We start from the raw sequence: 17,112 nt of genomic DNA, 5'->3' as shown, positions 1-17,112 counted from the left end.
CTAACAGAGCCTGTTCCAGCCCTTGAATAATTGCTGCTGCCGTATGACTTTTGTTCTAGTTACTCTATTTCTCTTCTAAACTGTCAGCCCTCTAGTTCTGTGCTCACAGTGTACGGAGCTGTACATCAAACAGCAGGTCAGAGCTAGGCCAGTGCTACAAAACCTTCCCTTTGGATCATCCCTCGACAAGTTTAGAGTTCTTGCTTTAGTTGTGCTTGTCCTGACGTTTACTTTGCACAACTATTTGAACACTTGAAATGAGGAAAGTGAGTTCTGAGTCGTGTTCATTGGTAATTGCACTACAAACCTGATCCTAAAAGTTATTCTCATCCAATCAGGGAACAGAAACAGACCGTGTGTCCAGTCAAAACCTCTCAGCCTTCCAGTGCTCCGTTCTACGCAACTAGCTCCAGAACAAGAACTGCCCAGAGAATTGCTCTCCCAGGATACCCTGCTCTCAACACGAGCACTAACTCGAGGCTGGGGCAGGCGGTGCAGAGGGAAGGGAAAGAAGCCCTGGGGCCAAATGCACACCCCTGGTGTAATGGGGATGCCTTTTGATTTCTGTTAGTGCTGCTGCGGACTGACTGAATGGGCCTGTCCCCTGGCTGGCCTAGCCCATGCCCTCTCCAACAAGCATTGCCAACTCTTAACACGCAAAGGAGCTCTGTGTGCTGTTCCGTGACGTGTGTCTGCAGCTTGTATTAACCTAGCTAAGCTGGTGGTGAGCGCTAGTGTTGTGCTGGTGATTGGGTGAGACGCTGTTCGAAGCTGGTGGGCCTGACAGCCACCACTGATTCAGAATACAAGTAACATGCGGGTAAATTCCTTCTTGGAGTAAGATTGATAAACAGTCAGAGCCACACCCACAACACAGGCCATATGCAAGGCAGTCAAAGTGAGCGTTGTGGGCAGAGGGGGTTTGCGGGGTCTTGGCTGGAGGTGTCCGTGGGCAGAAACGCACAGAAGGCAGCAGAAAGCCAAGGACACAGCCAGAAAAGCCTGGGACTGGGGGTCATGAAAGAACCTAGAGAGCTTTTTGGGCAGTATGCCGTCTGGAAAGAGGCTTGGAACTGAGAAAAGAAACTTCCTCTGTTTGATTCCTACTAAGTTTAGAAAACCAGACCTTGTGCACATTCATAAACAGGATTGTATCCACAAAATACCTGACTCTAAAATCCATTTCTCTTCTTAATGGAAACCCCAAAGATCCTAAATCTAGGCTAAATGCTCAGGTCAAAAGGGGTAACTAGGAGTTATTTGAGTTTTTAAAAAATGATTCCCCTACTAGTCAAAGTAGAGCAGTTGTAAAGTTCACAGCTATGCTGCTGTGATCCTGCTTGGAACGAGGATGGGTTCTCTGCCACCACGTCAGTACCTACTAGTACTGCCACAGCCAAAACTAATAGAGTAGAAATAAATAAATACTTTGGTCTGGAGTCACAAGGCTCAGTGGTGGTGGATGCAGGATGTGGGACAGGTCCCACCTTCAGAGTGTGCATGTTCCCGGCCACTTCCCTTCTCCCTCCATTCTGAGCTGTGTACCAGTCTGTTAGCATGACCAGCTCTTGTAAACTCTTTTATTGTGAGTCTGGCAATTAAATCTGGCTTTTACATGACCTCTGTACTCCTGATTCAGTCTTATGAAATTGCCCTAGTTCAAAATGGCTGCCAACTCTCTCTCTCTTTCAATGGACCTGAATCCAGGCAAGATGGTAGCCATTTTCCTATGACCTCAGCATGTGGAAGTGTCTGCCTCCATGATAGACAGTCACAAACTCCCAGAGTTTTGAAGGCTGCAGTCAGAGAAGATGGTGGCTGCTTTATTGGACAGAGAGCTAGACTGGGGATTGCGAGGAGCAGGAGAGAGGCTGAAGAGATGCAGGAGACCGGGTGGGGTGGGGGATGGAGAGGGCAGAAAGGAAGACCATGAGGTATAAGGGAAAGCTACCTCAGTGGTGGTCCCCTAAGCTGTGAGGAGGCAGAGAGGTGCCATCCCCAGACTGCTGCCATTTTGAAAGCGTGCAATTATTTGTGCAGGTGAAACGTTTCCTTAGGAATAACCATCAGTTTTCTTCCTCTCATTCATAGCAAGTTTCTCAAATATTTGCTGTGCACAGAATTTCAGGGAATTCTAACTACATGGACCACCACAAACCCTTCAAACTCATCATTTCTGAGATAATTTGGGGCCAAAATGGTCTGAGACACGGTGCTACATTCTCAAAGGAGCCATTCTTTGAGTTAAAGATTAAACCAAGTAACTGACTTTTACAACCTCAGAAATTCATTCATTGATTTGATGGTTTTTTATTGAGGCCAGAAGGGATCATTAAGTTTGACTTTCTACCAAGCGCAGGCCAGAGAGCCTCAGCACAACCTGTTTTATGCTTGAAGTAAGAGCCAGATTTTTAATGGGATTTAGGCACCTAATGTCCCATTCATTTCAGTGGGAATTTAGGTGCCTAAATCCCATTTAAAAACTGGTCCGAAGTGCTATTGTTTTGTGGTGATCTACGGTCGTCATAAATAATACCAGGGTTGAATTTCTGTTTTAAGTGCAGTGCTCAACTTTGCCTTAACCATGGAACTGGAAGCGGTGCTTCCATGCTGGGAGTGAGAATATCCGTCACTCCCTGTTCTCTCTCCCCATTGGCCAAAGCCGTCTAGTATAACTGCCACAGAACAGAACGTGAAATGTCAACAACGTGACGATACAGAATTGCAATGCTTTGAGCTAGAAGTAATTTTACAAAACAATTGGGGGAAGAGGTGAGCCACTCCTTGCAAGATCAGAGAACAGCATCTGAAGATCTGAACCATGTGAAATGAACTGGTGAAAACACTTGTGAAAACTTGTTGTCTTTCTCAACGGCTGACAGCTTCAGCCGTCATTAGTGACCTCCCAAAAAGTGGGAGTGTGCTAATAAAACCTGCCGATGACACGCAGTTGGGAGGTATTGCCAATACTGAGGAGAACCAGAATATCTGACAAGAAGAGCAGGAGGACCTTTGAAAACTGAAGTAACAGAAAGGGAATGAAATTTAATAGTGCAAGGTCATGCACTTAGGGACTAACAACTAGAATTTTTGCTGGGGATATAACAGAAGTGACCAAGGAGGAGAAAGACCTGGTTGTATTGGTTGGTCATTGGTGACTCATAGAATGATTATGTGATGTGGTCGTGGAAAAAGGCTAATGCAATCCTAGGATGCATCAGGCGAGGTATTTCCAGTAGAGATAGGGAGGTGTTGTTGCCATTATACAAGGCACTGGTGAGATCTCATCTGGAATAGTGTGTGCAGTTCTGGTTTCCCATGTTTAAGGAAGATGAATTCAAACTGGAACAGGTGCAGAGAAGGGTTACTAGGGTGATCAGAGGAATGGAAAACTTGTCTTATGAGAGGAGACTTCAGGAGCTTGGCTTGTTCAGCCTTACCAAACAAAGGCTGAGGGGAGAGATTGCTCTCTATCAATGCAACAGACGGATAAATACCAGGGAGGGAGAGGAATTCTTTAAATGCCCATGCTGACGAGAACAAATGACTGTCAACTGGCTATCAACAAGTTTAGGCTTCAAATTAGACAAGGCTTTCTAGCAGTCAGAGGAGGGAAGTTCTGGAACAGCCCCCCAAGGGGAGCAGTGGGGCAACCATCCCAACTGACTTCAGAACTGAGCTTGATAGGCTTATGGGGGGGATGGTGTGATGAGACGCCTACAATGATGTGCTGCCCATCGACAACTGCTATTAGCAAATGTCCCCAACGGCTGGAGATGGGACACTGGATGGGGAGGGCTCTGTGTTACTACAGAGAATGCTTTCCCAGGTGTCTGGCGGGTCTTGCCCACATGCTCAGGGTCTAACTGATTGCCGTATTTGGGGATGGGAAGGAATTTTCCCCCAGGTCAGATTGGCAGAGGCCCTTGGGAGTTTTCACCTTCCTCTGCAGCGTGGGGCCCGGGTCACTTGCAGGTTTAAACTAGTGCAAATGGTGGATTTTCTGTGACTTGAAGTCCTTAAATCATGATCTGAGGAGTCCAGTAACTCAGCCAGAGGTTGGGCGTCTGTTACAGGAGTGGGTGGGTGAGGTTCGTTGGTCTGATGTGCAGCAGGGCAGACTAGATGATCACAACGGTCCCTTCTGGCCTTAAAGTCTGACGAGTTCATGATTTTTGTGTGTGCCCCTTTGCTAGTGTCCTGAGGTCTGGGGTATCTTTGGCTGACGTGTAGCTGAAGTAGTCACATAAAACAGCAAGAGGTGCTTTAAATCTAATGACTAAAAAGGAGCAGCCCGTGGGCACTGCCAACCCCACTAACACCAGGGGCTCATGCTGCCCAGGCTTAGGGTGGGAGGCTTGTACGGAAAAACCAAGAGCTGCAGCTTTGCACAGGTGAGCGGCTCCTTGGCGATTCCAACACTCGGTCTGGAGAGGGTCTGACACACCAGCGCTCTGGGCAACAGGGCAGTAGTGTTGTACCTGGCACAACTCGGGGTGCAAACCGGGACAAATGGTTCCTCCTGCATGACAGAGACTATAGTAGGGGTCAGAGCAAGAAATGCCTCTGAGCCCACTTCCTGTTCCGGAGACCGAGAATGTACAAACCAACCCCTGATTCATAGACTCCAATGCCAGCAGGGACCACTATGGGGATCTAGTCCGATTACTGGCCAGAGAGATTCACTTGTCTCTGCCGTGAGGGTTCTCATCCTCACCAGGTGTGAGACCCCCAGTCTGGAAACAGTGGGCCTGATTCTGGGCTCCTGCCCCCCAGTTCTACGGGCTGTAATTCTGTTCACCTCCAAGCTGCTCTCCCTTTACCCGGGGTGAGAGCTAAGCTGGGCCCAAGGTCTCCAGTTACCCATTGGTAGAGGAGCTGCTGTGCAGGATGGTCACTCTCCAGTCCTGCCTGGAGAAGGGGGAGGAGTGGTCCAGACACGGTGCAAGGAAGCTCAGCTAAAGAAGAGCAGGGAAGTCAAGGCAGACTGGCCTTTTTTTGGTCCTAAAATGACTTGGCTCTTGGACATGTGACTCTAAGCACCAGATTTTTTTTTTTTTTTAAATCCCTGTTTGCACCTTCTCCCGCCTGTGATATGGAAAAGAGAATTTCTGAGGGGTGGCACAACACTGTTCGCAAACTGATGTCCCTAATACAGTGTCCCATAATTCTAGTATCAGGGGGTAGCCGTGTTAGTCTGTATCTACAAAAACAACAAGGAGTCTGGCACCTTAAAGACTAACAGATTTATTTGGGCATAAGCTTTTGTGGGTAAAAACCTCACTTCTACTCTATGCATCTGAAGAAGTGAGTTTTTTACCCACAAAAGCTTATGCCCAAATAAATCTGTTAGTCTTTAAGGTGCCACCAGACTCCTTGTTGTTCCCATAATTCTAGACAGTCCAAACAGCGCTGTAACAAGGAAGCTCAGTGGTTGCTCTCTGATTCCATTTCCTTTTCTGTAGGCAGTGTTGGCATAAATACCACAAGTGGTGACTGTGTTCACTTCATCTTCTCTCTCTCATTCCTACAGTCGGTGGTTGCCTTGACAACACATCTCCTTGTGCTTTTCATCTTTTCCTTCTTAATCCATGAATTCGAGCGCCCCTACATCTTATTTCTGCTCTGCTCAAATGATTCTTTGAAAGACTGATGCAAAAATATTGGACAACTGTACATCAAAAGACATGGAAACTTGTCTTCTTGGTTGGAAAGTCTTGGATACAGAAATGAGTATTTATATTAGTAATAGAAGATGAGAGCTCTTAATGTTAGAGAATCATGATAGTTTGCTTCCCATCCATTTCACTATGATATACACTACATGTGTACATATCCACACAATCATAAAAGCATGTACTATTGTCTTCAAGTATAATGTGGTTATTTCATATTATGAATATGCCGCAAAATACTATTTTTACTGACTATGTTAAGAGCTTATGGGAGGCAGTAATAACCTTGACATCACTAATTTTCCCTCAAGGAAGCTGTGGTTTATTCTACAGCTGGGTAAATCGCTCACAAACGCGATATCCAACAAGGGAATACCGAGCATCCCTCCACACTGACGGCTCTTAGTAGTTGGGCTGCTGCAGTAGGACTTTGAGATGCTCTGAAACGAATGGCGAAGGGCAACATTTTCAAAAGCATCGAGGTCCAATTACAGCGCTGTCCCACTTTCAGAAACGCCCCAGGAGCTTTCAGTGAGAACTGTCAAAGTGTGAGTCTCTTTTGAAAACGGGAGCTAGACGCTTCTGACGATTTCCCCCAAAACGCCCGTGGCAGTCGAGAGTGAAGAATCCAGCTCCGGGGCCCTAGCAGAGTCTAGAAACGTGTGGCTTGAACAGAAGAGTGGAGTTCGTTGCCATTCCAGAGGAGTGAGGAAGCATCAGGTGCTACTGAAAGTCCTGCTGTGACCGCTGCTGCAAAGAGGGAGTTGCTGCTAACTTCAGCTGCAGCTGATCAGGGGCACTATTTTTCAGGCCTTTTTTCATGTACACTTCGCAATTGCATGGGAGCAGAGAGAGGGGTTTGACCCAATAATCTTCAGGTTTTAATATTGTTAAACTGAACATCATTATTCCTCCAAATGAAATTAAAGCAAAATTATGCAGTTCTTCTGTTTGGCTGGTTTAATTTTAGAAACTCACTTTCTCTTTAGCTCTCGACTGAGAAGTCATTACAATGTTCATTAGATTATGTCTAACTTCTAACCCTGTAAGTGTCTTCAAATGTAATAGTATGTTAGACAGTAAAGGGAAAATATGTTGGGGCCTTTTCCTTGAAACTTACAAAGCGTTGGGGCTTAACATTAAAAGTTTGAATTATTACAATAAGCAGGAAAGCACTTTCCTGCTCTGAGCACAGGGGACTGGACTACAAAACCTCTCCAGGTCCCTTCCAGTCCTACAATTCTAACAGAGAACAAAGTGTCCCGCAGCTGTTGTGTTCAGAGCCCAGAACTTGCTGGCTGCAGGATTGTGCTTCTGTCTCTAACTTTTATTAAGATGATATTAAAAAAAGAATAGTGAACAGAGTTTGAGCAGAGAAGCTTCTGGTTATCAGGGAATAACATACAGATTATCGAGGGTGCAAAGTTTGGTTTAAGATAAGGTGGCATGAGGAATACATAATCTGCAATATCCCTGATTGGGGGTAAAAGGTTGATGAGTCAAAGTACAGACATTGAGATATGAGGGTATGAAGTTCCTAAAGTGGCTATGTTCGGGTGTTGATGATAATGAGTGGATATGATGATGAGGATGGATTGACCCTCATTTGGTGAGATTTAATGTTCAGGGAGTTTATGGTTCCAGTTCATATGATCCAACGGAGAAGGTCACTTGGTCCCTTTCTCCTAGCTGGAGAACGATGTCACTCTGGCTCACGCCTTCTGGTACTGTTGGTGGCCGGTGATGTGCTCGATGTAGATGTCCCTGGACCATCGGATGGCGTCTGAGACCATGAGGCGCCGCATGAGACGTGCGTAGCGTCGACCGATCCAGCAGGTCCGCAGCACACGCTCGTTGCAGGCGCCCAGGGCTCCGACGATCAGGGCATCCATCTGCTCATCATAGCCCTTCGCTCTCAGGGTGTCAGCCAGGGGGGCGTACTTTTCCAGCTTACGAGCTCGGGCTTCACGAAATGCCGGGGTCCTGTTCTCCAAGGAGACCGTGATGTCAACAAGAGAGATCTTTTTCTGGGCCTCATCGGTGACGACCACGTCCGGTCGTAGCTGGCTGTCGGTACCGGCGACGCTTACGGCTGGGAAGGAAACCTTTCAAAGCACAAGCTGGATGGGAGCTGCTGCAGCGCTGACGTCGTCTCCAGACGGCCTGAGCCCATTGCTCTTTAGGGCATGAACCATCCCAGTTACCACACCTGGGCACTAACTTTGAAACCAAACACCAAACGTCGGCACGGAGTTATTTTGAGAGCTGATCTCTTTAGGAGAAACCTCCATAATTCCAGTCTGTCTTCCACGCCTTGTGCAGTGCCAGGATCTCCAAACATCCCATAGCCAGCTGCAAAACCTTCAGCACCTCCCCCATACAGTTAAGCATTCTCAGGGCCAAAATCTGGAGCCTCCTGAAACCGTAATTGTAAAAATAAACTCCCAAGAATATCCAGCTGCCATAGCCAGTTCTCCTGGGGGCTTCTCACTTCAGACGGGATTCACGCCAGACCTTGGCTTTAAATTAACCGAAGGTGCTCACATTTCACGGGGGGAGCCCAGGAGGCACCAGGGGCCTCACCAGAGAACTTGGCTCCAGCCTGCTGCAGAGTATGTAGGGGGGCTTGATTAGACTATCTGTAGGGCCCTACCAAATTCATGGCCGTGAAAAATGCATCATGGACTGTGAAATCTGGTCTCCCCCAGTGAAATGTGGTGTTTTGTGTGCTTTTTAACCTATACTATACAGATTTCACAGGTGAGACCAGTGTTTCTCAAATTGGGGGTCCCGACCCAAAAGGGAGTTGCAGGGGGGTCACAAGGTTATTTTGGGGGGGGGGTTATGGTATTGCCACCCTTACTGCCGCGCTGCCTTCAGAGCTGGGTGGCTGGAGAGCAGTGGCTGTTGGCTGGGCACCAGGCAGCGCTCCACCAGCAGTGACGCAGCAGTAAGGGTGGCAATATCATACCAGGCCATCTTTACTTCTGCGCTGCTGCTGGCGGTGACTCTGCCTTCAGAGCTGGGCTCCTGGCCAGCAGCTACCGCTCTCCGGCTGCCCAGCTCTGAAGGCAGCACCACCGCCAGCAGCAGCACAGATTAAGGGTAGCAGTACCACAACCCCCCTACAATAACTTTGTGACCCCCCCCAACTCCTTTTTCGGTCAGGATCCCTACAGTTACAACAACTTGACATTTCAGGTTTTAATAGCTGAAATAATGACATTTATGATTTTTTTTAAAAATCCTATGACCATGAAAGTGACCAAAACAGACAGTGAACTTGGTAGGGCCCTAACTATCTGCAAATGTAGCCCAAAGCCATGGGGCGGGGTTGCACAGCAACGACCTACTCTTCAGATGTCGCAAGTCTGGGGTGCTCCGTTTTTCTGTCCCATCTCAGGAGGAGGTTTGCCCAGGGATGATGCTCACACCAAGAATGATTCCAGCCTACAGACAACAAGAATCAAACTAGTCAGCGGGACCCTCCTCCAAACTTTACACAAAGGCTCCCCTTCCCTCGCACTTTGGGCCAAGGCCAGGCCTGGAAGCCTTCTCCAGAAAAGCGGCCCAGCGGAAGTTTTGTGTGTGTGTGTGTGTGTGTCCACAGTTGCATGAACCCCGCACCTGTGCCGGAGGTTACAGCTGCTGTGGAAAAGGCTGGCCCCATCCCTCTGGCCCCGTCACTCACGTTGGGTGGAATAAGAGTTTAAAAGCAGGAAGGTCCAGTCAGTTGCTGGGCGGCTCTAGCAGAGAGCAGACGGCAGCCCCCCAGTGCCCAAGAGGGACTGCGGGAAGGCTTCAGGGAAACTGCCCTCATGAAGGCCACTTACTGACCCCCCCCCCATGCCTGCAAGGAAACAGCAGCAGGGCAGGACCGGTTCGGCAAGCCGTTAAGAGCTCCACGTTGCTCCCCTCGATCCCGTCCTAGGGAGGGAATGTGGGACTCTATCGAGGGAGCAGGAGCCCCCAGCCTACCTGGCTCAGGTGTGCAGAGGAGACGCCTGTTTACGCAGATGGGGACGCCCGACGGGTTTTGCAGCGGCCAGACAGCAGGAGGCGCCTGTCGCAGCCGGAGAACGGTGAGAGGTGGGAAAACGCACGAGGTTGTAACTGACCCTCTGGCCTGGGGCGTATCGAGCACCCGAACGACAGACAGCAGCTCCCTGTCTGAGCTCGAGGGGATTCTGCTGCTCAAGCACAGGACTAGGAGTGAGCGCTCCTGAGTTCTACTCCTGGCTCTGACACTGGCTCAGCAGGTGGTCTTGGGTGGGTCACTTCACCTCTGTTTCCTCCACCCAACTAGGTACTATGAGGCCTGGTCAATTAACCTGTGTAAAGTGCTTATTAAAATATGGGGTCAGCTTGCTTCTGGTGTCAGGCAGGGCTGTGTCCTGGCCCCTGCTCTCTTGTCGGGCAATGGATTTCATACTGCAGCATTCCGCCCGATCCACAGCATCGAGGTGGCCGATCTCTCGCTCTCAGACCTTGACGATGCAGGTGACGTACAGAGCCCCGGCAGGTTTCGCAAGGCGCTCCAGCAAATGGAGGAGGAATTGGCCTCCATTATTTCATGGTCAAAGACAAAGCTGCCGAACCTAGGGTCAGACCCCGCACAACCCCAATCTTTCTGAAGCAGTCTCCAGTCTTCGCTATTTGGTTCTATACTCACCAATTCCTACAACTCTCACATGAGGTTCCTCACAGGTTTGGCATCACAGCGTCTGCCATAGGTCATTAACAATGAATATGGAACCAACATCTCAGCCCGACATCCAAGTTCTGTATCTATTGCAGCTGTATCCTCTCCATACTGCTGTACGGCTGTGAAGCATGGACCCCAGGCCACTCGGAATGGGCAAAGCTGGAGGCTTTCCACACCCCAGGCCAATTTTATCTATTGGGCATAAAGTGGAACGACTTCATTTGTAATCAGATGGTTATGGTCACTCTGATCTACAGACCCCGGGGCCATTGTCCACGGATGGTGTCCTATGCTTTTCAGACCTGTCACAAGGCTGCCATGAGACATTCCAGCAAATGCTGTTCTCTGGGTGGCTTGTAATATCTGGCCCAGGAAAAAATTCCACCAACTGAGGGGTGGAGGTGGCCCAGAGGAGGAGCCCCTATTACATGGGTGCATCGAGTCTGTTCTGACGTTGGACTTTCAGCCTGGCAAGCCCATGAGGAACAGACCAAATGGCAAATAATCTCTACGGCCGCCCGTTCGGCTAAGCATCGGAGAAAAAACAGTGCGCTTTTCGGCATTCTTATACTGTCAGAACATAGCAGAGGTGGTATCCTAACTGGACTCTTTTTTGTTTTTTACTTCTTGGGTTTTGTTTAGTATTCCAGCATACAGTCCCATAGTGCAACACAATCAGCATTCCATGAATTCTTTGCAGAGAAGAAAAAATGAAGCATGTAGTTTTTAATCTTTAATATCATTGTATTTATACTTTTTATGCCTTAAGAAAACTAAGGTCTTGAGCTGGCATCCATATATTTTATCATTCACATACTTTATCAAATTCCCATTCCAACCATTTTTGTGTAGCAAGTAGGTCAGGTAAATATTATCCCATACCTTTCTGGCAGTTCTTTGTGCTTCTAATACTGCTAACAACATCTGAGGATCATAACCAGAAAATACTTCTTCCTTCTTAAGATGCCTTTGATGTGCAGGTTCAAATTCAGATGAGATGTGTGAGCTGGGGTAAGGGACCCATCCTGGCGAGCTGTGTGGGAATCTCTCTAGGTTGGCAGAACATCATGCCGAAAGCCCCGAAGGGGCAAGTTAAATTAGGAGATGGGAATTCAAACTCTACACTCCTCAGTAAATTGCTTTGCTTGCTTCCCTCCTGTCTTCTATACCTTGGCCACACCCTTGTGGTGTTAAATAACTATCCAGCTGATGCAAAGTCACAGTATCGGATCATTGTAGGACCTTAGCAGCTGGCTTATGGTGAAAGTGTGCAGATAAAAGGCTTGTGTGTGCTGTATGGCCAACACACACGATCAAGCTTTTCACACACGGAAATGGTATACACATGCAGTTGGGTGAGGGACTGAATGGATCAAGAGATTAGTCATGGGTGATAGAATCTTCTGGCTCTAGGATGCTGGTTCAAATCCAGCCCAGGTCAGGAATGACTGAAAGATGGCACAGCTTTATGGTGGCCTTTGCAATGAGATTTCTGGTGTGGCTCCAGTTTCTAATCCTGAGGCGTCTATCACAAATCCCATCACGGCAACTCAAACTAATTGGCAATCTTGTTCCAGTCCCCAGGGACAGGACTTTGGGTCTGCCTGCACCGCAGTTAGACCCCCGCGGCTGGGCTGGGGCTGCAGGGTTATTTAACGGCAGTGTAGCCGTTCTGGCTCGGGCTGCAGCCCCTGCTCTGGGACCCTCCTACAGCCTGAGCCTGGGCATTGGCGCTGCCCTGTGAGCCAGAGTCAGCGTAGACAGACCCTTCTCTATGGGCAAGATGAGACCGTGTACTCTGCCCTAGAGAATTGTTGTGTAGCGGGCTGCAGTCACCAGGCAGGGCAACCAGTACAGCAGTTCCCATGAACACCAGTTGTGAAGGCACAAAAGAAGATGGATCAGCCTTCAGCGTCCCATTCTGTACAGCCAGCCCTGGCTTGGGTTTGTATATCTGCAACTTTCCTGTGTCCCTCTATGTACCAAGTCACTTACTGTGGTTTTCATGTAGGCTCTTCCATATGCAAGAGTCACTTTACCTGAGATTTGGTGTAATGGAAATTGGTCTTAACATGAAGTATGTTAACGAATTGCTTGATCTGAAGTGTTGCTAGGATGGGGATCCTGGGTTTTGCTCCAAGCTTTGAAAGTGACTTTTGTCAAAACACTGCAAATGGATTTTCCCATCCATTAAATGAGCCCTGTAATCTGCCTGGTATCTACCTGCAGGTGGTTTATAAACCTGAGTTAGTGATCTGAGATCCTCGGATTAAAAACCCAGGACAGGTGCAAAGTAGTACTAGAATTTTCTCCCCATATTTCTCTGTCCTTGGTACCATGTTCTTGTCTCTTGCAATGATTCTAGTAATCCGACCCTCTCCTCCATCATCTATGGGCCGTGCCACCGGGATTTTAAATGCAAATCTGAGCAGTTCTGAACAGGTGAGTTTTGCATAACAGTGAACATTTAATTTTGTAGGCTGGAAAGTCTAGATTGTGAATGATCATAGAATAAGCATGGAAGTCAAGGCTCCTCCCTATGTGTCCAGCCTACAACATCCCACTCCAGAGCATTCGCCTTTAAAAATGTATGGATTGCCCATTATCTGGACGGCTAAAGCAGGTGTGAGTCATCCACAGCTGAAGGTCTATTGATCTGTGCTGAAAAGACAGTCAAAGTACAGTATTGCAAATGACAGTATCTGTTTGCCAAAGCTGGCGTAATACAAATATTGCTTTGCTGGAAAAACTCCACTGAGAGAATATTAGAGACGCTCCTGTTCCACGCTCCGATGGGAGGATAATTCTAGTTTGATGCATCTTCCTGGCTACAAACCTGAGTGTGTGAAGACCATGCTTTAAGAGCAGCTGGCCTGTTATAGCCCTGAGAAGGAGGATGCTTCTATGTGGTGCTAAGAAAGTAAACACACAGAATCCTAATTCCAGAGCCCCGCGTCTGCCTGGCCACGGAGTGCAGGCTGGCTTCTGAGTATTCCCCTTCGGGGATCTGACACCACGTCTTCAGGCTCAGAAATGACCATTTTTTAAAAATAAGATTTTTTTTTTTAAAGAGACTTGTTCATTCTCCCCTCCCCCACTGTTTCCCTGCACTGCTTGCTGGTCCCTGGTCCCTCATTTATAGATTTGCTGTTAATGAAGATACCATGTCTGGTGTCGGATCTGTTTTCTGTTGTTGTCATGGCAATCGTGTCAACCTAGCGTCTTCTCCAGATGTCCAGTGAAACTCCTGTGCTCCGAGGCGGCTCTTTTCCTCACTCGAGTGGGGATAATCCCCGATCTGGGGTCCATCACCCTCCATTTCACCTGACCTCTAACCTGGGGAGGCTGGTTCACCCTCTGCCTTACACAAGGGGAAAGACAGGTGTGTGGGAGGGAAAAAGTCTGCAGCAGCTCAAGGCAGCTCCCACTTCTCTGCTGTGGGCCCCAGGGTGCTGGGAAGCATAGCATGAAAACTAGGCTGCCAGGTCTGGGTGGGGCACCCAGGGGATGTCCTGGTGCAGCATTCCTAGGGCTCCTTCTAGGCAGAAACTTCCCCCCTTCCCCCCTGCAGAATTCCCCAGGGAGCTGGCCGTCGGGCTTCGCCCAAGCTGAATCCTTACTGGAGTGCCTCACGCCTGCCATCGGCACCTCCCTTCCCCAGCCAGAGCGACTTGGGGCCCAGTGCAAGGAGGGTCCGAGATGGCCCAACATGATAGAACTTGCCATGGCTCTGGCTAGAGGCTTTGAGTCGCACCCCACACCTCAAGTCCCATTGGAAATCAGTTGAGTTTTCCAATCCCAGAGCCTATTCATCCACCTCCCCCCGTCACTAGCTCTCTATGTGCAGCCCTGCTCCAGAGGGAGCAGGGGTGGCCCCAGGGCAGCGGCAGCACCACCCCCTCCCCCCCCGGCTGTGTGGGACCAGCTTCCAGGGCTGTGCTCGTGGCTATGTCATGAGCTTTCACAGCCTCCTGCTCCATCCACAGCCCTTCACCGTGGATTTTAGAGCCCCTAATGGATGGTGTAGACTGACTCGCCAGGCTCTGGTCTTTCCACAGTGCAAGGAGCTGCAGTCAAAGCCCCTTTGCTGAGCGCCCCCTGCAGAAACAACCGGGCCAGTTCAGCCGCTGCCCTGCCCCGGGACGGCTCTGAGGAATGCGCGGGGTAGGCGGGCAGTCAGTCACTCTGAAAGCGACACGATGAAACTCAATACAGACCAGTGCAAAGTACTGCACGTGGGAAGGAGAAATCCAATGGACAACTAGGGATCACACGTTGAATGCGAGTCAGCAATGTGGTGCAGTTGCAAAAAAGCTTAGGAAAGATGTGGACAAAATTGGAGAGAGTCCAAAGGACAGCAATAAAAGTGATAAGGTTTAACAGAGGTTTTCAATGGGGCACGCAGTGGGGTATGCAGAGGTCTTCCAGGGGGTACATCAACTCCGCTAGATATTTGCCTAGTTTTACAACAGGCTCCACAAAAAGCACCCAGCCCAGAGCCTCACGCCCCCCTGCCCCAGCCCGGAGAAAGTGAGGGGGAAAGCGAGCGACAGAGGGAGGGGGGATGGAGTGAGTGGGGCAGAGCCTCAGCGAAGGGGTGGGGCGGGGGTGGGACAAGGGTGTTTGGGTTTGTGTGATTAGACAGTTGGCGACCCTAGAGGGAACTATGGCCCTGCGCACTGCTCCAGTGCCGCTTGGCCTCCTCTCCCCGCGGCCCAGGCCCTGCTCCTGCTCGGCCCCCACCTTTATAGGGCCCCCCTTGCTGCTTGCTCCTCCCCGAGCCCGCTGCCCCTCCTGCCCTAAGGGCATGTGACGGGGAGGGGGCGGAGAGGAGCGAGTGGTGGGGCCCCACCCAGCAGCTGACAGGGTGGGCTGGTGAGGGGGGCTGTAAGTGGCAGTGCCGCTCCAAAGGGGTGGGGCGGTCTGTTTGGGGAGGTTTAGCCTCCTGACCCACGATACCCGCTGCCCGTGCTTGGAAGAAAAGACAAAGTCATTGCTGATGCCCGCTGTGTGCCCCAAGGTTGGGGGAGGGGGCACGAAGGAAGAGCCCAGGACACTGACTGACACCGAATGATCTGGATTGCTTGGTGAGCTGGACACACGCAATGATCTGCGTTACTCATACGGCGAAATGTGTCCATCTAGGCACAAAGCGTGTGGGCCATGCTGACAGTATGGGGGACTCTCTCCTGGGAGGCAGGGACAGAAAGATGTGGGGGTCGTGGCAGATAATCAGCTGAACGTGAGCTCCCCGTGTGCCCCGGCTACGTCTGCCCTGGAAAGGGCAGCTGACTCGGGTTCGCAGGGCTCAGGCCGCGGGGCTGTAACATTGCAGTGGAGACGTTCTGGCTCAGGTGGGAGCCTGGGCTCTGGGACCCTGCAAGAGGGAAGGGCCCGAGAGCCCAGGCTCCAGCCGGGCCCCATAACGTCTACGCAGCAATTTTTAGCCCCACAGCCTGAGCCCCACAAGTCTGAGTCAGCTAACCCAGGCCAGGCCGCGCGTCTTTCATTCCAGGGTAGATGTACCCGCAGTGGCCAAAAGGGCTAATGCGATCCTGGGATGGCTAAAGAGGGGCTCTCGAGTAGGAGAACAGAGGTTCTTTTACTGCTGTGTTTGGCACGGACGTGACCGCTGCTGGAATCCCCTGTTCTGGGGCCAACGTTTCAAGAAGAAGGTGGCTAAATTGGAGAGGGCTCCACGGAGAGCCAGAGGATGAGAAAAGGATTAGAAGATACGCTTGATAGAGGTGGACTCGAGCTCAGTCTGTTTAGCTTAACAAAGAGACGGTTAAGGGGTCTTGGTTAGTCTCTAAGTACCGACACGGGGAACAGATAATGAGCTTTTCAATCTAGCAGAGAACGGAGTAACACCATCCAATGAGTGGAAGTTGAAGCGAGGCAAATTCAGACTGGAAATAAGGCATACTTTTTAACAGTGAGAAATTAGCCATTGGAACAACTTATCCAGGGTCATGGTGGATTCTCCATCACTGACCATTTTTAAATCAAGCTGGGATGTTTTTTGAAAAGATCTGCCCTAGGCATTACTTGGGGGCAGGTCTCTGGCTTGTGCTATACAGGAGGTCAGACTAGGTGGATCGCAATGGTCCCTATGGGCCTTGGAATCTATGAATCTGTCAGGCACGCAGCCGTTCAGTCGGAAAGCTCCAAACCAGGCTCTGATATAGATACAGCCAAGCTTCAAGGTGGAAATGGGGCCAAAGGTGCCTTGACTATCTCATTGGGACCCGGTGCTTTTGTATGGGCTTCAGGTTGCCACTCCCTTGCGTCTTTCTAGCTCTGTCTGGCACAGCAACTCCATTGGATCTGAGACACCTGGGCTCCCATTGCTCTCCCGCAGGGTTCTTCTCCTTGGAGAAGTCGCTGCAGCCTCGGATTCCCCATGAAGATGGCGGCGGGAAAGGACAATGGCAGTTCAGTGCTGCTGCGTGAGGCCTCCCCCCTTTCCAGGGGGAAATGGCCAGAGAGACACGCAGCGCTCAGGAGGGGGCAGCCTGGTCCCATTTCTCGCCTAGGTGCCCAGTCATGGAGCAGGACCCCCTGGTGCTGGGAGCTGTACAAACGCATCTGTTGGCTGGGGTTCCTTGGCGGTGCCAGGGAGGTGTCTGCAGTATTTTCTAGCCTCCTGCACTGCAGCCTGGTTGGACTTTCGCCTCCTGGAGCTGACCTCAATCCAGACCCAGAAGCATGAGCACCAGGGGAGGGGACAGG

The 17,112-nt window shown here is 50.0% G+C and overlaps 1 protein-coding gene across 1 annotated transcript in view; it reads left to right on the top strand.

The window, feature by feature from the left end:
- The window catches only part of ANPEP (alanyl aminopeptidase, membrane), a 67,664-nt gene extending 50,831 nt beyond the window's left edge, over positions 1-16,833 (top strand). Inside the window, exons 13-15 of the mRNA XM_034784909.1 lie at positions 9,607-9,757; positions 10,113-10,175; positions 16,742-16,833. Coding sequence (XP_034640800.1) covers positions 9,607-9,757; positions 10,113-10,175; positions 16,742-16,833 — 306 coding nt within the window. The remainder of the gene's footprint in view (positions 1-9,606; positions 9,758-10,112; positions 10,176-16,741) is intronic.
- The last annotated feature ends 279 nt before the right edge of the window (positions 16,834-17,112 follow it).

The sequence above is a fragment of the Trachemys scripta genome, chromosome 10 (assembly GCF_013100865.1).
Source record: "Trachemys scripta elegans isolate TJP31775 chromosome 10, CAS_Tse_1.0, whole genome shotgun sequence".
Taxonomy (NCBI): Eukaryota; Metazoa; Chordata; order Testudines; family Emydidae; genus Trachemys; species Trachemys scripta.
This window is presented reverse-complemented; position numbering and strand designations above follow the sequence as displayed.